The 18,886-nt window shown below is 51.2% G+C and overlaps 1 protein-coding gene across 13 annotated transcripts in view; it reads right to left on the minus strand.

Moving 5' to 3' along the window:
* The window catches only part of TACC2 (transforming acidic coiled-coil containing protein 2), a 209,174-nt gene that overhangs the window by 83,165 nt on the left and 107,123 nt on the right, over positions 1–18,886 (minus strand). For 10 of the 13 annotated variants that reach the window (XM_057531486.1, XM_057531484.1, XM_057531483.1 and 7 more), the window contains one exon: positions 7,468–7,638. The exons of the other annotated variants lie outside the window; for them this stretch is intronic. In XM_057531486.1, coding sequence (XP_057387469.1) covers positions 7,468–7,638 — 171 coding nt within the window. The remainder of the gene's footprint in view (positions 1–7,467; positions 7,639–18,886) is intronic. 13 annotated transcript variants of the gene reach the window in all.

The raw sequence follows: 18,886 nt of genomic DNA on the forward strand, positions 1-18,886 counted from the left end.
TAGCCAAAATTCTTTGTTCATGCTAAGCACGAACATATGGTTATCATTAAAGTCCACATTTTGTTAAATATTAATCATTCTCATAATTTTTTCATTTCTTTTTTCAAGATCAAGTCCCAATTAAACATTTTTCCCACTATTACCGTAGAAGTTTGATTCAACAAGTGGATTCATTTTAAGTGGTCTTTCTCAAGGAACAATTTTCTTTAGATAATCTGCACCCCTTACTGTAACTACTTGTATCAACTAGGTTTAAGATCATAGGCAAAACCAAACAGGGAGACATTTGGCCAAATAAAACACCGACCTCCAGAGTTCAAGCTTCTACTAAGAAATAGTCAAGTTTCATTCAAACCTGGGAAGAGAGAACCGATTGACTGTTTGGGATCAAAAACATAACCAGTGAAATCCATCTTTCCTCTTGGAGAACTGTTTCCAAGAAGAACAGAAAATTGCAAAAGCACTATAAAAACATTTCAGTCCTTGTTAAAAGAGCTAAAATGTTGTATTTGATTTGACTGTTGTGTTAATCTATTGAGTTCCTCTAGAGCTTAAGCCTACTGGTTTTAGAGGTTACTTTGTACCAGGAATAAGAGGCCTTTTAAAGAGAACATTCAAGTGTAAACAGAGATGGAATCTCCCAGCTGTCAAAATGGACAGTAAAGCTGGTTTCTGAAGCCAGACTGGAGAAACAGGTTGAGAACTGCAGGTTCCACCCATCTGGACTGAGAGAGGGTTCTCCGTAGTGGCCCCAAAGTGGCCATTCAGTGTGGAAATGCTTCCAAGATGAAAATGCAAAAGAGCACGTGCAGAAGCTCTAAAACTCGTGGCCCTTCCTTCGTTGGGTCCTTGTGACGTCCGCTGCCCCAGAGCAGAGGCCAGTTCAGGAAGGTGGCCGGTTGTCAGCTGGTCTGCAGTAAATGTCTTCCCATGCCCGACTAGCCGTGACACAGAGCCTGACACGGGGCTGTCCTACTTGTGAGTGGAGCAGTGAAAACCAGGCGCTGAGTCCCAGAACTGCTGACTCAAGGCTCTGTGATAGAACAGAAATCCAGAACAGCTGGGCCAGAAATAGCAACCATACGCATCTACTGATAGATAATTAGCATAACATCTGAGGGCAGTGACTGAATGAGTGTGAGTGTGTGTGTGTGTGTGTGTGGGCATGTGTGTGTGCACATGTGTGCTACCAAACCCTAAAAATACTTCCTTCTTTTCATAACCATCCCATAGGCCCTATCTATGTAAACCCCTAGGCACCCTGCCTAACCGTCACTGGATGCAATTACCTTATAACTTAGTGCCTGAGGAAAAGGGATTATTTTTCCCAAATACCCAGATTTTTTAGGAATTGATCTGTCCATGGGAAGACAATCTTGCCATGACAGCAGACTGACCCAATTCCTGCCGCATCCCACTGACCCTAAGAAAATGTGCGAGAGACATTACCAGGTCTCATGACAGCTTTCAGAGGCTGGTGACTTATAAAAGTTCAGTGCAGAATAAGTGTATGGTATATTCACATTTTTTTGCGTCTCTTTAAGCCATTAATGCAGAAAAAGATGAAGGGGTCCTACCTTACGTCAACATTTCCGTGGGGCAGTAAGTGTCCAGCCTGGGAACATGCCTCTGGTCCCCTAGCATTGGGGACAGCAAGGTGTGGCTCCCGGTTTCTGGGAGGTCCACATCGCTCTCCAGAGGGGTCTGCTCTGACCCTTTCAAACTAGGGTAGCCGCCCCCCAGTACCCCCAGCATCCAGTTTCTCCTTACAAAGCAGAGGTTTGGGCCAGGTCGGCTCCTGGAGGGCTGAGGCCGTGCCTCCCATATTCCCCACGAAATGCCCAATGCTGGGGACACAGAGACCCTCCTGAAATGCAAAAATCTAAAATTATAAAGTGGCAGCCAACCTAACATGGGGTTCAGGGCACCACTGGGAATGGAAGGCGGGCTCCCAGGCCTCACGCTGCCCTGACACCTCCCACGCCCCCAGAGCTGGGCTGGGCACTTCCATCCACGCCCTCACTGGCCCCTCAAAGCTCCATGCACACCCTGCTCCTCACCGGACCCCAAATCAGGTCGGAATCCCTTCCAGCTTTGGAGGAGTCTCCCAACTGCACCCCAATAAGCAGGGCCAGGGGAGCCCTGCCTGGGGGCCCACTCTCCTTCTGTCTCCCCCCAGAAACGGGAAAAAGAATTTGAGGGCTGGGACTTCCCTAGTGGCGCGGTGGTTAAGAATCCGCCTGCCAGTGCAGGAGACACGGGTTCGAGCCCTGGTCTGGGAAGATCCCACATGTCGCGGAGCAACTAAGCCCGTGCACCACAACTACTGAGCCTCTGAGCCTGTGCTCTGGAGCCCGCGAGCCACAACTACTGAAGCCCACGCGCCTAGAGCCCGTGCTCTGGAACGAGAATCCCGCGCACCGCAACGAAGAGTAGCCCCCGCTCGCCGCAACTAGAGAAAGCCTGCGCACAGCAACAAAGACCCAACGCAGCCAAAAATAAAAATATAAAATAATAAATAAATTTAAAAAAAGAATTTGAGGGCTGGGATCATGGGTCCCGCCTGCTCTGCACCCGCTCCGCCCGGACCGAGGAGGCCACCGTTTACTGAACTGTGTTTGGAGAACGGAGTGACGGGCTTCCTCGCTGTGCTCCTGGGGCTGAAGCCAGCCAGGTGGAGCTTCCAGACACGCCCACCTGCAAACACGGGGAAGCTCAGCAGCCCCCAGACACTGGTGCCTGTTCATGAGATCGACCGAGAGCCGGAGGCCCAGGTCAGGCAGCCTCTGCTTGTCCCGCCAGGACGGTGACGCTCAGCAGCATATCCACGCCCAGGGCTGCCCCGCAAGAAGTGGGTCTGACGGGCAGGAGAGTGAGTGAAATGAAACGCGGTTCACGTAAATAAAGGAACGAGGCCAGATCAGATCCCGGTCTGCTCGGTGCAGCATCTCATCACCAGAGAGTCTCAGCATCAGCAACCCCAGGGATGGTCCTGACCCCCCCTACAAAATTACCCACTGAGCTGTGAGTGGGCAAATGACCTAGCTCTGTGTGCGAGGACGTGCAGTGTTTCTCAAGGGGTTCACTCCCCTGAGCTGGCAGGAGGAGCGTCCCACCCCAGGGGCCAGGGAGAAGGTCTCCTCACTCCCTCTCCTGCCAGGAAAAGCTCTCAAGTCCGGGAGAGGTGCTGACAGAGAGACGGGAGCATCTGAGGGCTGCCCACGGTGGGCAGAACGTCCCACCAGAAACCGTGGTGAGCCCAGGCCACCTGCCTCTCCCCAGACCCCAGGCTGCATTCAGGGTGGTGTTCCTCAGGGGTGCTGTCCCCTGGCCTCCCTGCACCAACCTGGAACCAGATCCTCCTCGCAAGGAGCTCGGCTGCTTCCCCCGGCTCATTCCTTCTGGGTCGTCCAGGCAGCCCTTGGCCAGGTTTCCAAGTTACCGATTCCTTAGGGACTGCCATCCCCAGCAGGCAGAGCAGGAGGTCAGCTCTGATGTTTGCTGAGGTTCACGTCTGCCTGCCCCACGTGCCAACACAGCAGGCTCTTTGCCGTAAGCCCCCCGAGGTCCAAAAACCCCGGGTCAGCTGTGGCTGCCTTGGCAAGAGTGAGGGCTTTCGACTTGCGTTCCTGGAAATTCTTTATCTGCAGATTCCCTGCCTGGCTTCAGCCTCTTAAAGCTCAATTAATCGCCACATAATGCTCTCCAAACAGCTTTAGTAGGTCAGGGTGTCTGTGGAGCACAAAGGCCACAGACGGGCAGTGCTGAAGGAACAAGGAAGGCCTGTCGGAGCTCTGCCACCTTGGTGGGCAGTGTCCCTCCCAGGACAACCCCTTTGCCTCGGGCAGGGTTGGGAAGCAGAGAAATGAAGCTCCCTCTCCTCCCCATGGACTCTCTCAAAGTCACATCTGTTCTCCCCAAGGCTTGTGGCCTAATGATTACCAGTGGACATGGGGGGAGGGGGGAGGGTGAGAAAACTCCGGGAGAAAAGCCATTTGCACTGGAAATGTGGGATTATGTCATCATTTCCACAGCAGCCATCAGAAGCAGGAGGAGGCTGCAGGAAGTCACCCAGCATGCCTGCAAGAACAGAACATCTGTCGATTCTGTAATAAGATGTGCCCTGGGCTTTCTTTGCTAAGACACCAGGTCTCACTGCCCCACTGCTCTCCCCTCCAAGCCCAAAGAGGGGAAGACAAAGCCACAGATGTCAGGGGCACTGCAGTCGCCTGGGCATGGTGAAAACACACAGAGGGCATAACAGCTCCAACAAGAGAGGCCTGGCTGGAAATGGGCACTGATGGAGGATATATCTCCAAATCATGAGACCAACAGGGACCTCAGACTCTGGCCCAGGCCTGGCGAATAACAACTTCCATTTCAGTGAAATTAAATTTTCATTTGTATATTTTTGAAACTTGCTTCGAAAACTTCCAAGGACCCGCCAAAGGGAAAAAGACAGGATTTATTTGGATCCCTGGATCCAGGCCATAGCCCCGTTGACAAAAGCAGCCATGGAGAGACACTGGAGTTGGCAACACCCTGAAGTCACAGCTGAGGGTGTACTTAGGGCAATGGGACCACAGCTGTCCCTGGTCCTGTCCAGTCCGCTGGGCCAGGACAGGGAGCCTCAGGGCCTGGGGGCCCTGATCAGTCCTGAAACCACTCCTGCCCTGCCAAGCAGCTGGAGAGATCTTTTAAAAATGCAAATCTGCTCAGATCTCTGCCTGCCTCAGGGCTTCTGGACCTTCTTAAAATAAAGCCCTAAGAGCCAATGGCCCAATGGCCAAAGCTGGAACAATCTGAGCAACCAAAGTAGTATTGTATTATAACTCAAAGTATAAAATAGATACCCACGAGTCCATATTGATATAAATAAATGATTGAATAAGTCAATAAATGGAGAAGAGACAAATCTCCCATGCAAAAGAATTCCAAGAAATTTATGTAGATACTCCCCCTAAAAGAGGGGGTACAACTCCCCAGTCCTGAGACGTGCCCACAGTGACTTCCTTCCAAAGAGGACAGTATGGAACAGGGGAAAAAAAGAGGAACTTGACAGTGGAGAAATTTGACAAACACGACCCCAGCCAAGCGATCAAGGTCAATGTGAACAGTCATAAAACACGTTGATAGTAAGTATCCTTGATATGATGTGATGAAAATGGCACTTTACCTCTGTGATCATCCTCCCCAAACCCATAACTCTAATCACGAGAAAAACATCAGACAAATCCCAGCTAAGGGACATTCGACAAAGTACCTGACCAGTCCTCCTCAAAACTGTCAAGGTCATCAAGAACAAAGAGAGTCTGAGAAACAGTCACAGCCAAGAGGCACCTAAGGAGGCATAAAGACTAAATGCCATGTCGTATCTTGGATGGGGTCCTGGGACAGAAAAAGGACATTAGGGAAAAAGTAAGGAAATCGGAATAAACTATGGACTTTAGTTAATAATAATGTGTCAATATTGGTTCATGAATTGCATCAAATGAACCAAGCTATTGTTGAGATGTTAATAATAGGGCAACTGTGTGCTTGGGTAAGTGGGAACTCTTGATACTATTGTCTCAATTTTTTTGGTAAGTCTAAAAGTATTCTTAAAAGAAATCTATTAATCGAAAAAAATTCTACCGAGGAAAAAAAAATAAAGCCCCCAATCCTTAACATGAGCCACGGTATGCCAACCACCGGCCCCTGCCCACTGTGCTACCCGCTTCCCTTCTCTGCAGGCCCCAGCCTCAATGGGACCTCTTCAGTTTTGCTCCCTTCTCTTTCCTCAAGGTTTCTGCAGATGCTGTTCCTTCCCCTGCCCGTGTGTAGTTAACTCCACTTAGCCTTCAACTCTCAGCTTAGAAGTTGCCTCCCCTGGGAAGCCCTCGGGGACAAGGGACCAACAGAGAGGCAGGTAGACCTCAGGAGATAATGGGCAAGGAAGAGCGTCTGCTCCATGGAGTATCGTCCAGATAAGAGAGATTCAGGTCCAGCTCCATCCCCACCTCCTCATCACTGCGTGTTCTAGAACCACATCTGCATACAACGAGCTTCCTCTCCCCTGATTCCTCTATTACTTCTGGACACTGGCTTGGCAGGTGATCATCGATGCGTTGGCCACCCCTTGTACTCTCACTCTCTCCTTCAGCTTAGCTTTGGGCACCTCTGTGCCTCCCCAGTGGCAGGACTCTCTGAGGCCACGGGCTTCCCCTTCTCAACACACCCAGGTGTGTTTAGCCCTCCACAAGAAAAGACTAACTGAAAATGCTCTTTAGAAGACTTAATAGCTAAGCAGAATAGTTTCTAATCAGAACCAGCTGTCTGCATAGAAACAGGAGTTCTGAATACTTGCTGTGATGATTAGTTTTAAGTGTTGGCTCGGCCATTGTACTCAGATATCTGGTCAGTGTAGATGTTGCTGTGAAGGTTTTTTTTTTCGATGAGAGTAACATTTAAATCAGTAGACTTTAAGTAAAGCAGATTACCCCCCATAATGTGGGTGGGCCTCACCCAATCAGTTGAAGGCTTTAAGAGACAAAGACTGAGATCCCCCAAGGAAGAGGGAGTTCTGCCAGCAGGCGGCCTTTGGACTCCAGGTACAACATCAATTCTTCCCCAGGTCTCCAGCCTGTTGGCCTGCCTTGCAGTTTTTGGATTTGCCAGTCTCCACATTTTCATGAGCCAATTCCTTAAAATAAATTTCTCTCTAAACAGGCAGACCTCCGAGGTAATACAAGTATGGTTCCAGACTACCACAATAAAGCGAATATCACCATAAAGTGAATCACACGAAGTTTTTGGTTTCCCAATGCATATAAAAGTTACTTTTACACTATACTGTAGACTATTGTGTGCAATAGTATTATGTCTAAAGAAACCATTGTACACACCTTAATTAAAAAATACTTTATTGCTAAAAAATGCTAACCGTCATCTGAGCCTTCAATGAGTCATAATCTTTTTGCAATAGGAACATCAAAGGCCACTGATCACAGATCACCATGACAAATATACTAATGAGAAAGTCTGAAATACTGCGAGAATTCTCAAAATGTGACACAGAGACACGAAGGGAGCAAATGTTGGGAAAATGGCGCCAATAGACTCGCTCAATTCAGGGTTGCCACAAGCCTTCAATTTGTAAAAAACTCAACATCTGCAAAGTGCAGTAAAACAAGTTATGCCTGTATATGTGTATATATATATCCCACTGGTTCTGTTTCTCTGGAGAACGCCAATTAATACACCAATACTCACACAGGACGTCCCCTTTGTTACATGGAGAGCTTGTTAGCATGGATAAACTTCAGATCGACTACAGCCCAAACAATCACACATGGCATCACGGGTCCAAACTGTCAACGCCTTCTTGGTGCCACCCTAAAGGCAGCTCCCCCAGGGCCTAAGGGACAGAGACCACCAGGCCCCTCCTCTCTGGGGGCAGCGGCTTGGAAGGAGAGCTTTGTACAATACCTGCTTAAGTCCTTGGCTAGACCTTGGCAGGAGGGAATGGAAGCTTCGACTCCATCACCAGCTGCGGTGGAAGGCAAAGATGCGTGTGCATCACCAGCTGGGGCGGAAGGCAAAGATGCGTGTTCTGAGGCCGGGGGAGTGAGATCCACACGGGCAGCAGCTGGGGGGGTGCTGGGGACACAAAGGGAGAATTATTCCCAGTGGGACTCGGCTCCTTAATGGCACATTCATCAGGCCCCCTCACCCCTCCCAACCCACTCACACACATGGCGTTGGGCATTTAAAGACCCAGCACACTGCTGCCCCAGGCTCCCCACCGGGTTCCCCAGGCCTCTGCTTAGACACAGTCGGGGTGCACCTTCCAGCGCAGCAGCCCCCAGGCCAGGCTGTGAGTTGCCCCCCTCCTTAGGCTGCAGCAGAACCCAGGCTGCAGGCAGCTTGGGTGTCAGAACACTCTGAGTTGTCTTGTTTTTGAGTTTTGTTTGGGGGAAGGGACTTTCATATGATCGTTTCTCATCACTTTTTAATAAGCAGTGAAACTCTGGGAGTTGGAAACTAAAATACAATTTTGCACACTCCCCAGGATTTGACCCAAAACTCTGAGGCTGAGAAAAGTCAAGGTGAAGAGGCTGGTGGGTAACCAAGGAACCTGTGCCAGGAACTTGCCGGGATCCCTCTTTCCTGGGGAAGGATTCCCAGAGCACAGCCCTGTCCCTGGTTTAATGGGTGAGTGCCCCCTGCTGGACATCCAGGGAAATGCTGGGAGTGCAGGGTGGCCCCCAGCGGGAGGGAAGGCAGGAAGGACGGCCACCTGCAGACACACCCTTGGAGCCAAAAGGCACCAGGCTTGGAGCTCAAAAGAGGTTCTGATCTTCCCCTTTGGCAAAAGCAAGACTAGCGATGCCGTCCACAGACTTCCAGGGCGGGTTAGCCCTCCCAGCCTCTCCGGCTGTCCGCACTGCTGTCCACACTGCGTGACTCAGCACCGAGAGCCTGAAACCCAGCCAGAGGTCGAAGCTGGGGTTACGAGTTTCACAGCCTCTGGTGGGGACTCAGTGCTTCCCTATGGGCGTGAGCTCCTGCTGGCAGCTCCCGCACTGCAGGAAGGCAGGGCGTTCGGATTTCCGGGTTTCCGTGTCAAGGGCATCCTGCTAATCTCCAACTCCTCCACGTCCACCTGCGAGGTTGGTTTCCCGGCCTGGAGGACGGCTGCCACGGGCACCGCGCACCCAGTACAGCGAAAGAACTCTCAGTCTAGCCCCAAATCCCCGTCGCAGCTCTGGGCAGGTCTTGCAGGGCCGGGCCTCTGCCTCGCGCCTCGCCCCACCCTCCTCACCCTCACCTGCTCTGCTCGGACCAGCCGGGCCCCCCTCCCTGGGTTCCCACAGCACTGGCTGTCCCTGCTGTGTCCTGGCCTTGGAAGCCCCCGTCCTCCCCGGGCCAGCAACTCCTCCGCTTCCCGCGTCCTGGCTTGGCCTTCACGATTCCGCAGCTACGAGAACAGCAGTGGCTCGCCCCTGCCGGTGCCAATGTCCGGGATGGCTCTGTCCTAGGTGCCTGCGCCTGTGAGCTGGGGTAAGTGCTTCACATACGTGACCTCGGGAAGCGCCACAACAGCCTCTGAGTCAGATGCCATCACCCTCACCTTACAGAGATCAAAGCCGAGGCTCGGAGAGGCGAGGTCACAGAGCGAGCAGGCGGTGGAGCCAGGATGGGAACCCAGGCTCTGAGTCCTTAACACCGCGTGACTCAGCACCGGGAGCCCGAAACCCAGCCAGAGGTCGAAGCTGGGGTCCAGCTCCATGTCCACTTTCTAACGGACCCCCTAGCACACACCCGGAAGCCCCCAGCTCCTCCTCGGTGACTCCCATCAGCTGGGACTTGAAGACCACGAGGGAGACCGAACTCCCTGAGGACAGGGGCTTTATCTGTCAGATTCACCCCAGCAGCCCAACATCCAGCCGGGCTACCCACAGTGGGCACTCGGACGGGCAGAGGGAGAGCTGGGGGCGGGTCGGGGGGGAGTCCCGAATGGCTACGACCAAACCGGGTTCAGGGAGCAGAGACAGAGCTGGAACAACATGACCTTCTCCCCTGGGCCTCACGGAAACTAGGAGCAAAACAGACCAGAGAGTAATGACCCTGGCTAAGCCCAGAGCAAGGCAATCCACACGTGAACAAAAATTACAATGAGTTCGTGGGCAGAACTGGCAAACGTGCGAAGTGGGTTTACAGATGGCACGATGCCTTGGCTGTTCAAACTGTTGTTTGTAACAACATGGACAGTGGCTGAAATAACTTTTTTCGTAAAGAGAAGACTCAAACGAATAATGAAAACTACGGGGGGCTGTTAAGCTCCTTAAGAAAGCCACTTTCACACTCTGGAAAGCTACATTTATTCTTACCCATAAGCAGTGAACAGGCCACTTACAAACTCAAGCCTTTAGTCTAAAATTTGCTTTCTAAAGAAATTACACCGGCGGAGCCCCTTCCTCTGCACACCGCCTGAAGATTTTATTTAATTTAATGCAAACAGAAAAGGTGACACAGTTCGTGGTTCTGTACTCTACAACTCCATCAGAGTGCAAGGGAAGGTTTCTGTCTTTGAAAACCCTGGCAGAGGGGAGGAGCTGTGGCCTCAGAACAAGGCCGACCCCACGGGGAAGCACAGTGACAGTCACACTGCGATGAGGACGCCTCGAGGCCGACCGCATCCCCCCACCCCTGAGAACACCCTGGGGTCCCCTCAGCTCTTCAGCCTGGAGACCGGATGCCTGCCCGCTCCGCCCTTCACTTGGTTGGCACCCAGACCACCAGGGCCACACCCTTCCGGCGCTGGCCTGTTCCCATCAGCTAAAGGCACCAAACAAATGACTCAACAGCTCTTTTAAGAAGGATGGCGCCCCTCCCTCCTGGTCTGCAGCCTGCCCTGGGTCCAACCCCAGAGGCGGGGAGGTCAGGCCCCAACAGGGGAAGGTTCAGTGACTCACGACCGAAGCTCTGACACACGGGCACCTACGGAACTCCTCCTCTTCCCTCCTAACCCTCCTCCTCCCCCCAAATTTCTCCCCAGCTTGGCTAATGGCCCCACCAGCTGTCCAGGCCCTGGACCAGAAGTTGAGACTGTCCTTGACTCTCCTTGTTCTCTCGCCCCATCATGGCCCCTTCATGCTGAGTCACATCCCTTGTCCTTCCAGAATCTGTCCTCTTTGTCCTGCAGGTCCAGGCCTGCAGCCTCTCTGAGCAGGGCTCCTGCACATCCACGCCCCAACACACACACACACACACACACACACACAGACACCAGAATGTCCCAACTCGAGTTCTGATCAGGTCCTTTCATTGCCTGAAGCCCTCCCCCCACTTTCCACGCCTTACACCTGATGGAATACAGGTGAAACTCCCAGGCATCGCAAGCTGGGGCTCCCGCAGCCCAGCTCTGTCCCCTCCCGGGTTTGTTCTCCTGTTGCCCTGACCCCACCAAGCCAGTCTCCAAGGGCTCCTGGCAGTTTCTTGCCTCTGTGTCTTTGCTCAAGCAGACCCTGCCCCTGAATCCCCGCCCACCTCTCTCAGGCCCCCCTCCTAGCCCACCCCATAATCATCCTGCAGTGTCACCCAAACAAGGAAGCTCCCCCCATCCCCGGCAGGGGTAACCCTGCATTGCCAGGCTGGACTGGGCCTGGCTTCTGCATATGCTGTTGTTTCCCGCTAATACGTCCTCTTCTCCTACTAGAGACTCAGCCATTGTGGTCTCTCCAGCCCCCAGCACAGGGTCAGGCCCGGAACAAGTGCGCAACACATGGCAGTTCCTTCCCTCCCGCCCCCTGGCCTCTCAAACATGCAGGCCACCGACAGTGGGACCTGTCCTATCTTCTTGGAATCACATGTGATAGGACAACTGTCCTATCTTCTTGGAATCTCAGAGTCCAACCGTCTTGAGGTGAGACCAGCAACATAAGCTGCGGGAATGCAAATGAAAGCAAAGTGAAAACGCAAGGCCCCGTGTGCCTGAAGTATAGGAATTTCAGGAGGGTGACGACAGCAGCCTGCTGAACCGAGCACGGGGCCCTTCTGAGCACGGGGCCCTGGGCGACTGCCCAGGTCACATGCCCCTGAAGTCAGCCCTGGTTCTAGATCCCGAGGGGAAGCTTCCATAGGGCCCCTCCAAGGCGCCCTGAGCTGCCAGCGGGCCTTGTTGCTGGAGCAGAGGTGAGGAGCCGGTGACCAGGTCGGCCTCCCCTTGCCAGCTGCTGTCCGCTCAAGTCTCCCGTGAGCAGCAGTGATTTCTCTTAGAGACGTTATTCTCAGGGAGTCGGGCCCTTTCCAATGCCCAGGACCACTCCCAGCCCTCACTGGGAACTCGTGGGCAGCTGTCAAGCCCAGCACAGAGCGGGGCAGAGCCCTGAGACGGGGTCCACATCTGCATTCTCAGTTGGCTTCTTTTTTGGCCATGCCACGTGGCATGTGGGATCTTAGTTTCCCAACCAGTGATCGAACCCGTGCCCCCTGCACTGGAAGCGCGGAGTCCTAACCACTGGACCGCCAAGGAATTCCCCTCAGTTGGCTTCTGCAAGGCACTTACATTCACTTGCCCTTGATCTCCTCCCCTATACAATGGGCCAGGAATAGGGCTGCAAAGACCCTTCTAGTTGTAAAAGTCCACTAATCCCTTTTCCCATGTAAGGAGTTAATCAATGTCTCCTATGGAATAACAAAGAAGCTGAATTCAAATTCATGTCAAGTATTTGCATTTTTGGAAGATGAAGGAAATGTTGATTTAATTTAAGCCTTTTATTTTTTAAGGGAAGAGTTGACCAAAAAAAAGGGCAAATAAACTCACCATACTTTCAGCAGACAGAAATGGCATGTCGATCAAGGCATTCTTTCCTGCGAGGCCCAGCTGGACAAGACCTCTGAATCCTTCTCAACACAGATCCATAAGGAACCACTACTAACGGGTCAGAGTTTGCCATCCCTGATTCAGTACCTCACCAAGGTCGTCACTAACAACAACTGGTCCCATTAACCGTTTGGATGTAGTCGCCACGCACACGAGACCTGAGAAACACAGAGCATGTTGCTTCAGGGCTGGCACTCAGCCCGACAGTCCTCCAAGCCCAGCTGTAGTGAGATGCCATCACCAGCTGCTGTCTCTTGACACCCTGTTCAGGGCTTTTGAGTCCTTCTTGGCGGATCCCCCACTGAACTGATAGCAGGTTTCATTTTAGAGATGGGAGAGAGTTGCCAAATTAAGCCCCTGTCCAAGGACAAACACCAGAGTGACCCTGGCTGTCATGGGAGTGTGATAACGGCCCCCAAGATACAAGCCGAGCATTATCACATCCTGTCGGGCCAGATGGGTGACAGCATCTTATCTCCCATTTCACATCACCATCTGGAAGGTATTAACACAATAGCCCTTCCTCACAGGCCCCCTTGATTTTTTTCTTCCTGAATCCCCAAGTGCACACCATCACGTAATAGGGCAAGAGCTAAGGCCAAAGACTCAGCTCGGGCTGAAAGTGAGACGCAAGCCAGAGAAAGAAAAGCGCTTTGAAATTGCTGGTTTGGAGAGCTACGTTCGGTCGACAGGAGCACCGGACAATCAGTCCAACCGAGGCCTGGGGTTTGATACGAGGAGCCACCGAGATGGGAGATCCTGCACCACCCTCCTCCGAGACGCAGCCGCTGAGAAGCAACAAAGCCAAAACCAGAAAGTGCCCAGAGAGGCTTGCAAATTGGCTGGAAACTCCAAGCCAGGCGCATCAAGTGATCTCTAGTCGCGAGGGAGATATTCCAGCCTGTGAACAGCAGCCCACATGAGAGTATAGACGCCACCGACCTTCAGATGTCTGGCCGTAGGCTGGCTCTGCACGGTTAACCCTGAACAGGCTTGACGGTTCCTTCCCAGCACATTCATACCCTTTTCGCAGAGCGAGTCTGTGCTCAGAGGACATAAATTACTTTTAAGCTTGGCAGAAGCAAAACGTAATCAGGAAGGAAAATATTAACTAAAGGAAAAGTCATAAATGCCATTCCAAAACTACAAGAGGCTTTGATCTGGGTTGGATCATCCAGCACATGAATTCCCACCACTGTCTTTCCCAGTTCCTTGCATCCTCTTCCCAGGTGCAAGATTCCTTGCGTGCCTTGACGGTCCTTGGTTAACAGAGAATGCAGAGCTGAGGATACTGAGGACAAAAGGAAACTGATCTCAGATATCCAAGATTTAACTATTTATTCAGAAAGTCAAAACCTACCTACTACATAAAGCAGCTCCAGAACCATGAAAAACCAAGCCAAGAACAAAATCCTGTGCTAGATTGAACCATACGAAGCTGTCAATATTTTGACAATTGCCAATGTGGCGATTCATGTGCTTCAACCTAATAGTAGCCAGCTGGACACTGGAAACCCAAAGGTTCTGAACAAATATATAGGTGCATCCCAACTGACTCAGCCTGCTAGGTACTGGTTACGTAACTCTGTTTCATGAGCATGTACCTTCATTCAACATGTACCTTTTAAATGGTACAAAGGAATTCGGTTATTCAGAGAAGACTTTCAGGCGATCCCTTTTCTAAATTAAAAAACCAGTGCCCCCACTTTATCCCTCAGTTTTTAACAAGGCGCTTGCTTAAATAAAGGTTCAGCTAACCTTTCTGAAGCAGCTGAACCCACCCACACACACCTATAGCAGAAAGACAAAACAAACTTATTGTGCAAACAGATGAAACCAAAAGAAACCACATGATTTGGAGCAAGAGGAAAAACAGAAGCTGTAAGTCAGTATGAATTCCCTGTGCTTTCAACTTTGGAAAATTCTGAATTTGGACACTCTAGTGAGACGATCTAGCTGGGCAGGGGCTGTCCCCCAGTCCTGGCTCTTCGGTCCGAAGGCAGAGATCAGAAGCTTCAGCCGCCAGCTGCTGGGTCAGGTGTTTCCGACCCTGAGGAGCCATTAACAGCCAGACAGGTGAGGAGAAGAGCATCTGGACACGTTGCCTTACCCAGTGGTTCTCCGAGTGTGGACCCCAGACCAGCAGTAGCAGCTGCATCCGGGAACTTGTTAAAAAGGCAAAGTCCTGGGCGCCTCCTCAGACCTCCTGAATCAGACACTCTGGGGATGGGGCAGCAATCTGGGCTGGAAGTGGGTTATTTTGAGGCATGCTAACGTTTGGACCCCATGGACATGAGTCAGGTGAGTAGTTTTCCAGCTGTGTCCACGGGAGTCCTCAAGGTCTAAAGAGACCCCTCTGCCTGGATTCCTGACTACAGGAAAAGCACCGAAGGTTCCCAGATGTAACCAGGGTGCCCCGTTTTACTCTGTTTAACAAATGGTAGTAGAGCTGGAAGGTTCCAATTGAAAAACAATTCTGCTGCTTTATAAAAAAAAATAGAAAATATTGAACAGATGGGAATACAAGTGGCCACGGGCAATCTCGTCATTTGTAGAATGTTCTAGAGGGTCTGGGCTCGGCTTTCTGTGCCATCCGGGGATGTCAAAAGCCAAAGGGAAGCTCAACCATTTACAGGGGGTTCAGGGGCTGTTCCCCGAGGAGGGAGCAAGTTTGATGTCGTCCAGTGGCTTTAACTGGAGAGAAGGGGAGCGTCAAAATCCCTTTCATTTTGAGAATTGCTGCAGGGACGGGGGTGGCTTCTCTCTTTGTTCTTGTTCAGAAAGAAGAGTTGAAAGGGAAGGATCAGCACCAAAGAATTAGTAGCGGTAGAAAGGAGGGAGAGAGTCCGGCTCTGCTTTCTCTCTGGTGGCTTAAAGAAAATGCTCCAGCCCCACTTTTCTTGTTTTAATAATTTTTTAACATATTTTTATTTTAATTTAAATTAATTTTTTAATTTAAGGTACCAACCCTGCTTCTGCGGGGCAGCAAACCTCTAGAGGATGTTGCAGGCTGCCCTCTGCCCAGGTTTGTTCCTTCCCCGTCTCTCCTCACCTCTCCCCCTGCCTCTCCTGTCCCTGCTCTGAACAGGAAGTGGAGGGGGGGGATCCTTGGGTGATGCTATGATCTGAATGTCTGTGTCCCCCCAAATTCCTATGTGGAAGTCCCAGTGCCCAAGGCGATGGTATTAGGAGGTGGGGCCTTTAGCAGGTGATTAGATCATGAGGCTGGAGCCCTCATGATGGGATTAATGACTTTATAAAAGAGACCCTGCAGAGCTCCCCAGATCTTTCCATCACGTAAGAGCACAAGGAGAAGTCTGCAACCAGGAAGAGGGCCTTCACTCGACCATGCTGGCGTCCTGATCATGGACTTCCAGCCTCCAGAGCTGTGAGCAATAATTTCTGCTGTGTATAAGCCACTCAGCCTGTGGTATTTTGTTATAGCAGCAGGAACAGACTAAGACAGATGGGGTGGGGAGGCAGGGTCATTTCTGAGGTCTAAAAAGCCACCACCACACACCCAGAATGCCCTTCTTAGTCACTCCCACAGAGCAGCAAGGTTAAGTACAGTTGATTCTCTTTATTCACAATAACTATGTTCTATAAAGTCACCGTGGACACTGAATTAGCAGACACTAAACCATTGCTCCTAGAGGAAATCTAGGGTTAGGTTCCTGCAAGCCACTGGTCCCAATATTTTTGTCAACCGATCAAAACATAATCTTGCTTTCTGTGAGTTTCTATTTAAAAACATCTTATTTAATATATAATTGATTCCTTAACACTGAATTTACAGTAGACAGCACTACAACTCACACCCAAACGAAGCTTATCTAACACAAGTATTTTCTACATCAGGCACACCACAGCCTTCTCGCACTTTGAAACACTGGACAGCACTTCAGCACTGTGCCTGGGGGCTATTTTAAACAGCAAAATCATCAACAAAATGCACAAAATCACAAAAGCATGGCACTAAATATACTGTGAAAGGATGCTTTTCATAATACGAGAGCTGCGGCAAGAAGCCAGAGGTCGCCTTGCTCCACTTCAGCTGGGAGCACGCTCGTCAGGTGACTCAAATTTTTTGCTGCTCTGCATGTGTTCACAAATGACCCTGAAAGAGCCGTGAGTATCAATCTTGGGGTTACAAATAAATCTCAGCGAGGAAGCAAACTCACAAACATGGAATCTGCAAATAACTCAGATCGACCGTATTCTGTAGACAGAGTTGGTAACCAAAGCCAGACCAATCTCTGCTCCTATCAGAACTACCTCCTTCCCACCAATTTCCAGTAAAAATAGAACAATACAACTCCGGACAAACGTCCAATCACGCTGGCAAGGCACCAAAATTGCTCAGTCGGCATAGAGATCTACTGAGTCTTTCCACTGGAAAATAAAGCCAGAGAGCTGGCCAAGCTCTCAGCACTGAGGAACTCAGTACTCAGCCACCGGTCCCTTCCTGCATCCTGTGATCACACTTGGTCACGGTCACAGGTGACACAACTTCTTTACTCATGTCTTTCTCGGACTTGAGAGGCCAGTGATGTAGGCGGGACCCCGTGGCATGGGGGGAAGGGGGAACCCGGCTCCCTGCAGCCAGTGGAGAAGCTCAGAACCAGGTTCGGTAGCCAAGCTGGACCTGCTTCAAACCCCGGCTCTGCCACTCACTAGCCACGTGTCTCTGAGCCTCTGTCTGCTCACCTGTGACACAGCAGTCGTAACAGAACCCTCTACCTGCTGGGCCGTTGTGAGGATTTACGGAGATACACCCCGAGTGGTGCCTGAAGCACAGGAAGTGCCCTCAGTGGAAGCTTAAAGAGCAGACATCACGGGACTACTATGGGGCCTGGGACAGGTCACTCAAAACACACAGTCTCGGGTTGAGGCGGGAACTTCAGAAGCGCCAGTAACACGCCCCGGTGGACGTCAGTTCTCCCGAGAGCCACCCAGCCAAGCCCTCCTGTATCCTCTGCTCCCACGGCCCCTTGGCGTCCCTCGAGCACTGGATGAGGATGATCTCAGCCCCACTCCTTTCCCTAAGGGAGGCTGAGCCCCTCCGGCTGCAGGTGGAGGTCCCTTGGCCTTGCTAAAACGGTGGGGGTCAGGGAAGGGCCATGGGGGAGGGCAGGAGGCCGAGCACAGGACGGAAAGGCATGCCCGACTTCACCCTGGAAGCTTCTGCACGCTCCTTGTGTGCTGAGGGCCTCGTTCCCCAGCTAGGATGCCTCCTTTAAGAAGTTAAACTCATACATAAGTAAGAACTATGGTTGACTCCCACCTGTAACAGAAACACTCGGAATTCGACGTCAGCGAGCAGCTGCCTTAGAGCATGTGTTTCTGGCCTGGAGCTTCCTGCTGTGTCAGCCCTGCCCTCACACTTCTCCTCCACCAGGCAAACCTCCTCCCAGTTTATGAAGAGGCCTCTCGACGCTGTCCCAGCAGGACAGCGGGGACCAGGCAGGAACGGACCGCCTGTCCCCCAAGAGGGCCGACTTCGGGGGTGGTTAGCGCACACTGGCCCCCAAGCAGGCAGACAAGGAGGCTCACCCCCCTCTTCCCTCTAGCCCAGTTCAAGTCTACTGCCTTTCCCCAAGGACCAGCCCGGGCCAGCCTGGGCACTGTGGTTCCAGAGGTCGCAGCCGATCCAGTTCCTCCCCGCGAAGAGCGGGCATTCGAGACAGATAATTCACAGGGATCTGTGAAGGGCAGTGGCACAGGGGGAGAGGGGTGGCTGCAGGAGTTCAGAGGGAGGCTCCTGTCTCAGCCTGGGGAGGAGGGACCCAGTGTCTGTCCCGTTCACTATGGTTCCCCAGTGCCATGCACCATCCGGCAAAAAGCAGCTGTTTTACTAATACAAATACGATTAAAATGTGTGTGTGTGTGTGTGTGTGTATGTTATATAAATATATAGAGAGACACACATATAGACGTGTGTAGAGAAAGACACTGTATGTGTGTGTGTGTGTGTGTGTGTGTGTATGTTATATAAATATAGAGAGAGACACATATAGACGTGTGTAGAGAAAGACACTGTGTGTGTGTGTGTGTGTGTGTGTGTGTATGTTATATAAATATAGAGAGAGACACATATAGACGTGTGTAGAGAAAGACACTGTGTGTGTGTGTGTGTATGTTATATAAATATAGAGACACACATATAGACGTGTGTAGAGAAAGACACTGTATGTGTGTGTGTGTGTGTGTGTGTATGTTATATAAATATAGAGAGAGACACATATAGACGTGTGTAGAGAAAGACACTGTGTGTGTGTGTGTGTGTATATGTTATATATAGAGACACACAGACGTGTGTAGAGAAAGAGACTGTGTGTGTGTATATGTGTATGTTATATAAATATAGAGACATAAATAGACGTGGGTAGAGAGAGAGATTGTGTATGTATGTGTATGTTATATAAATATAGAGACATATATAGACGTGTGCAGAGAGATTGTGTGTGTGTGTGTATACATGTTATATAAACATATAGAGAAACACATACAGACATGTGT

Source organism: Balaenoptera acutorostrata, chromosome 16 (genome assembly GCF_949987535.1).
Source record: "Balaenoptera acutorostrata chromosome 16, mBalAcu1.1, whole genome shotgun sequence".
In the NCBI taxonomy this organism is placed as follows: domain Eukaryota; kingdom Metazoa; phylum Chordata; class Mammalia; order Artiodactyla; family Balaenopteridae; genus Balaenoptera; species Balaenoptera acutorostrata.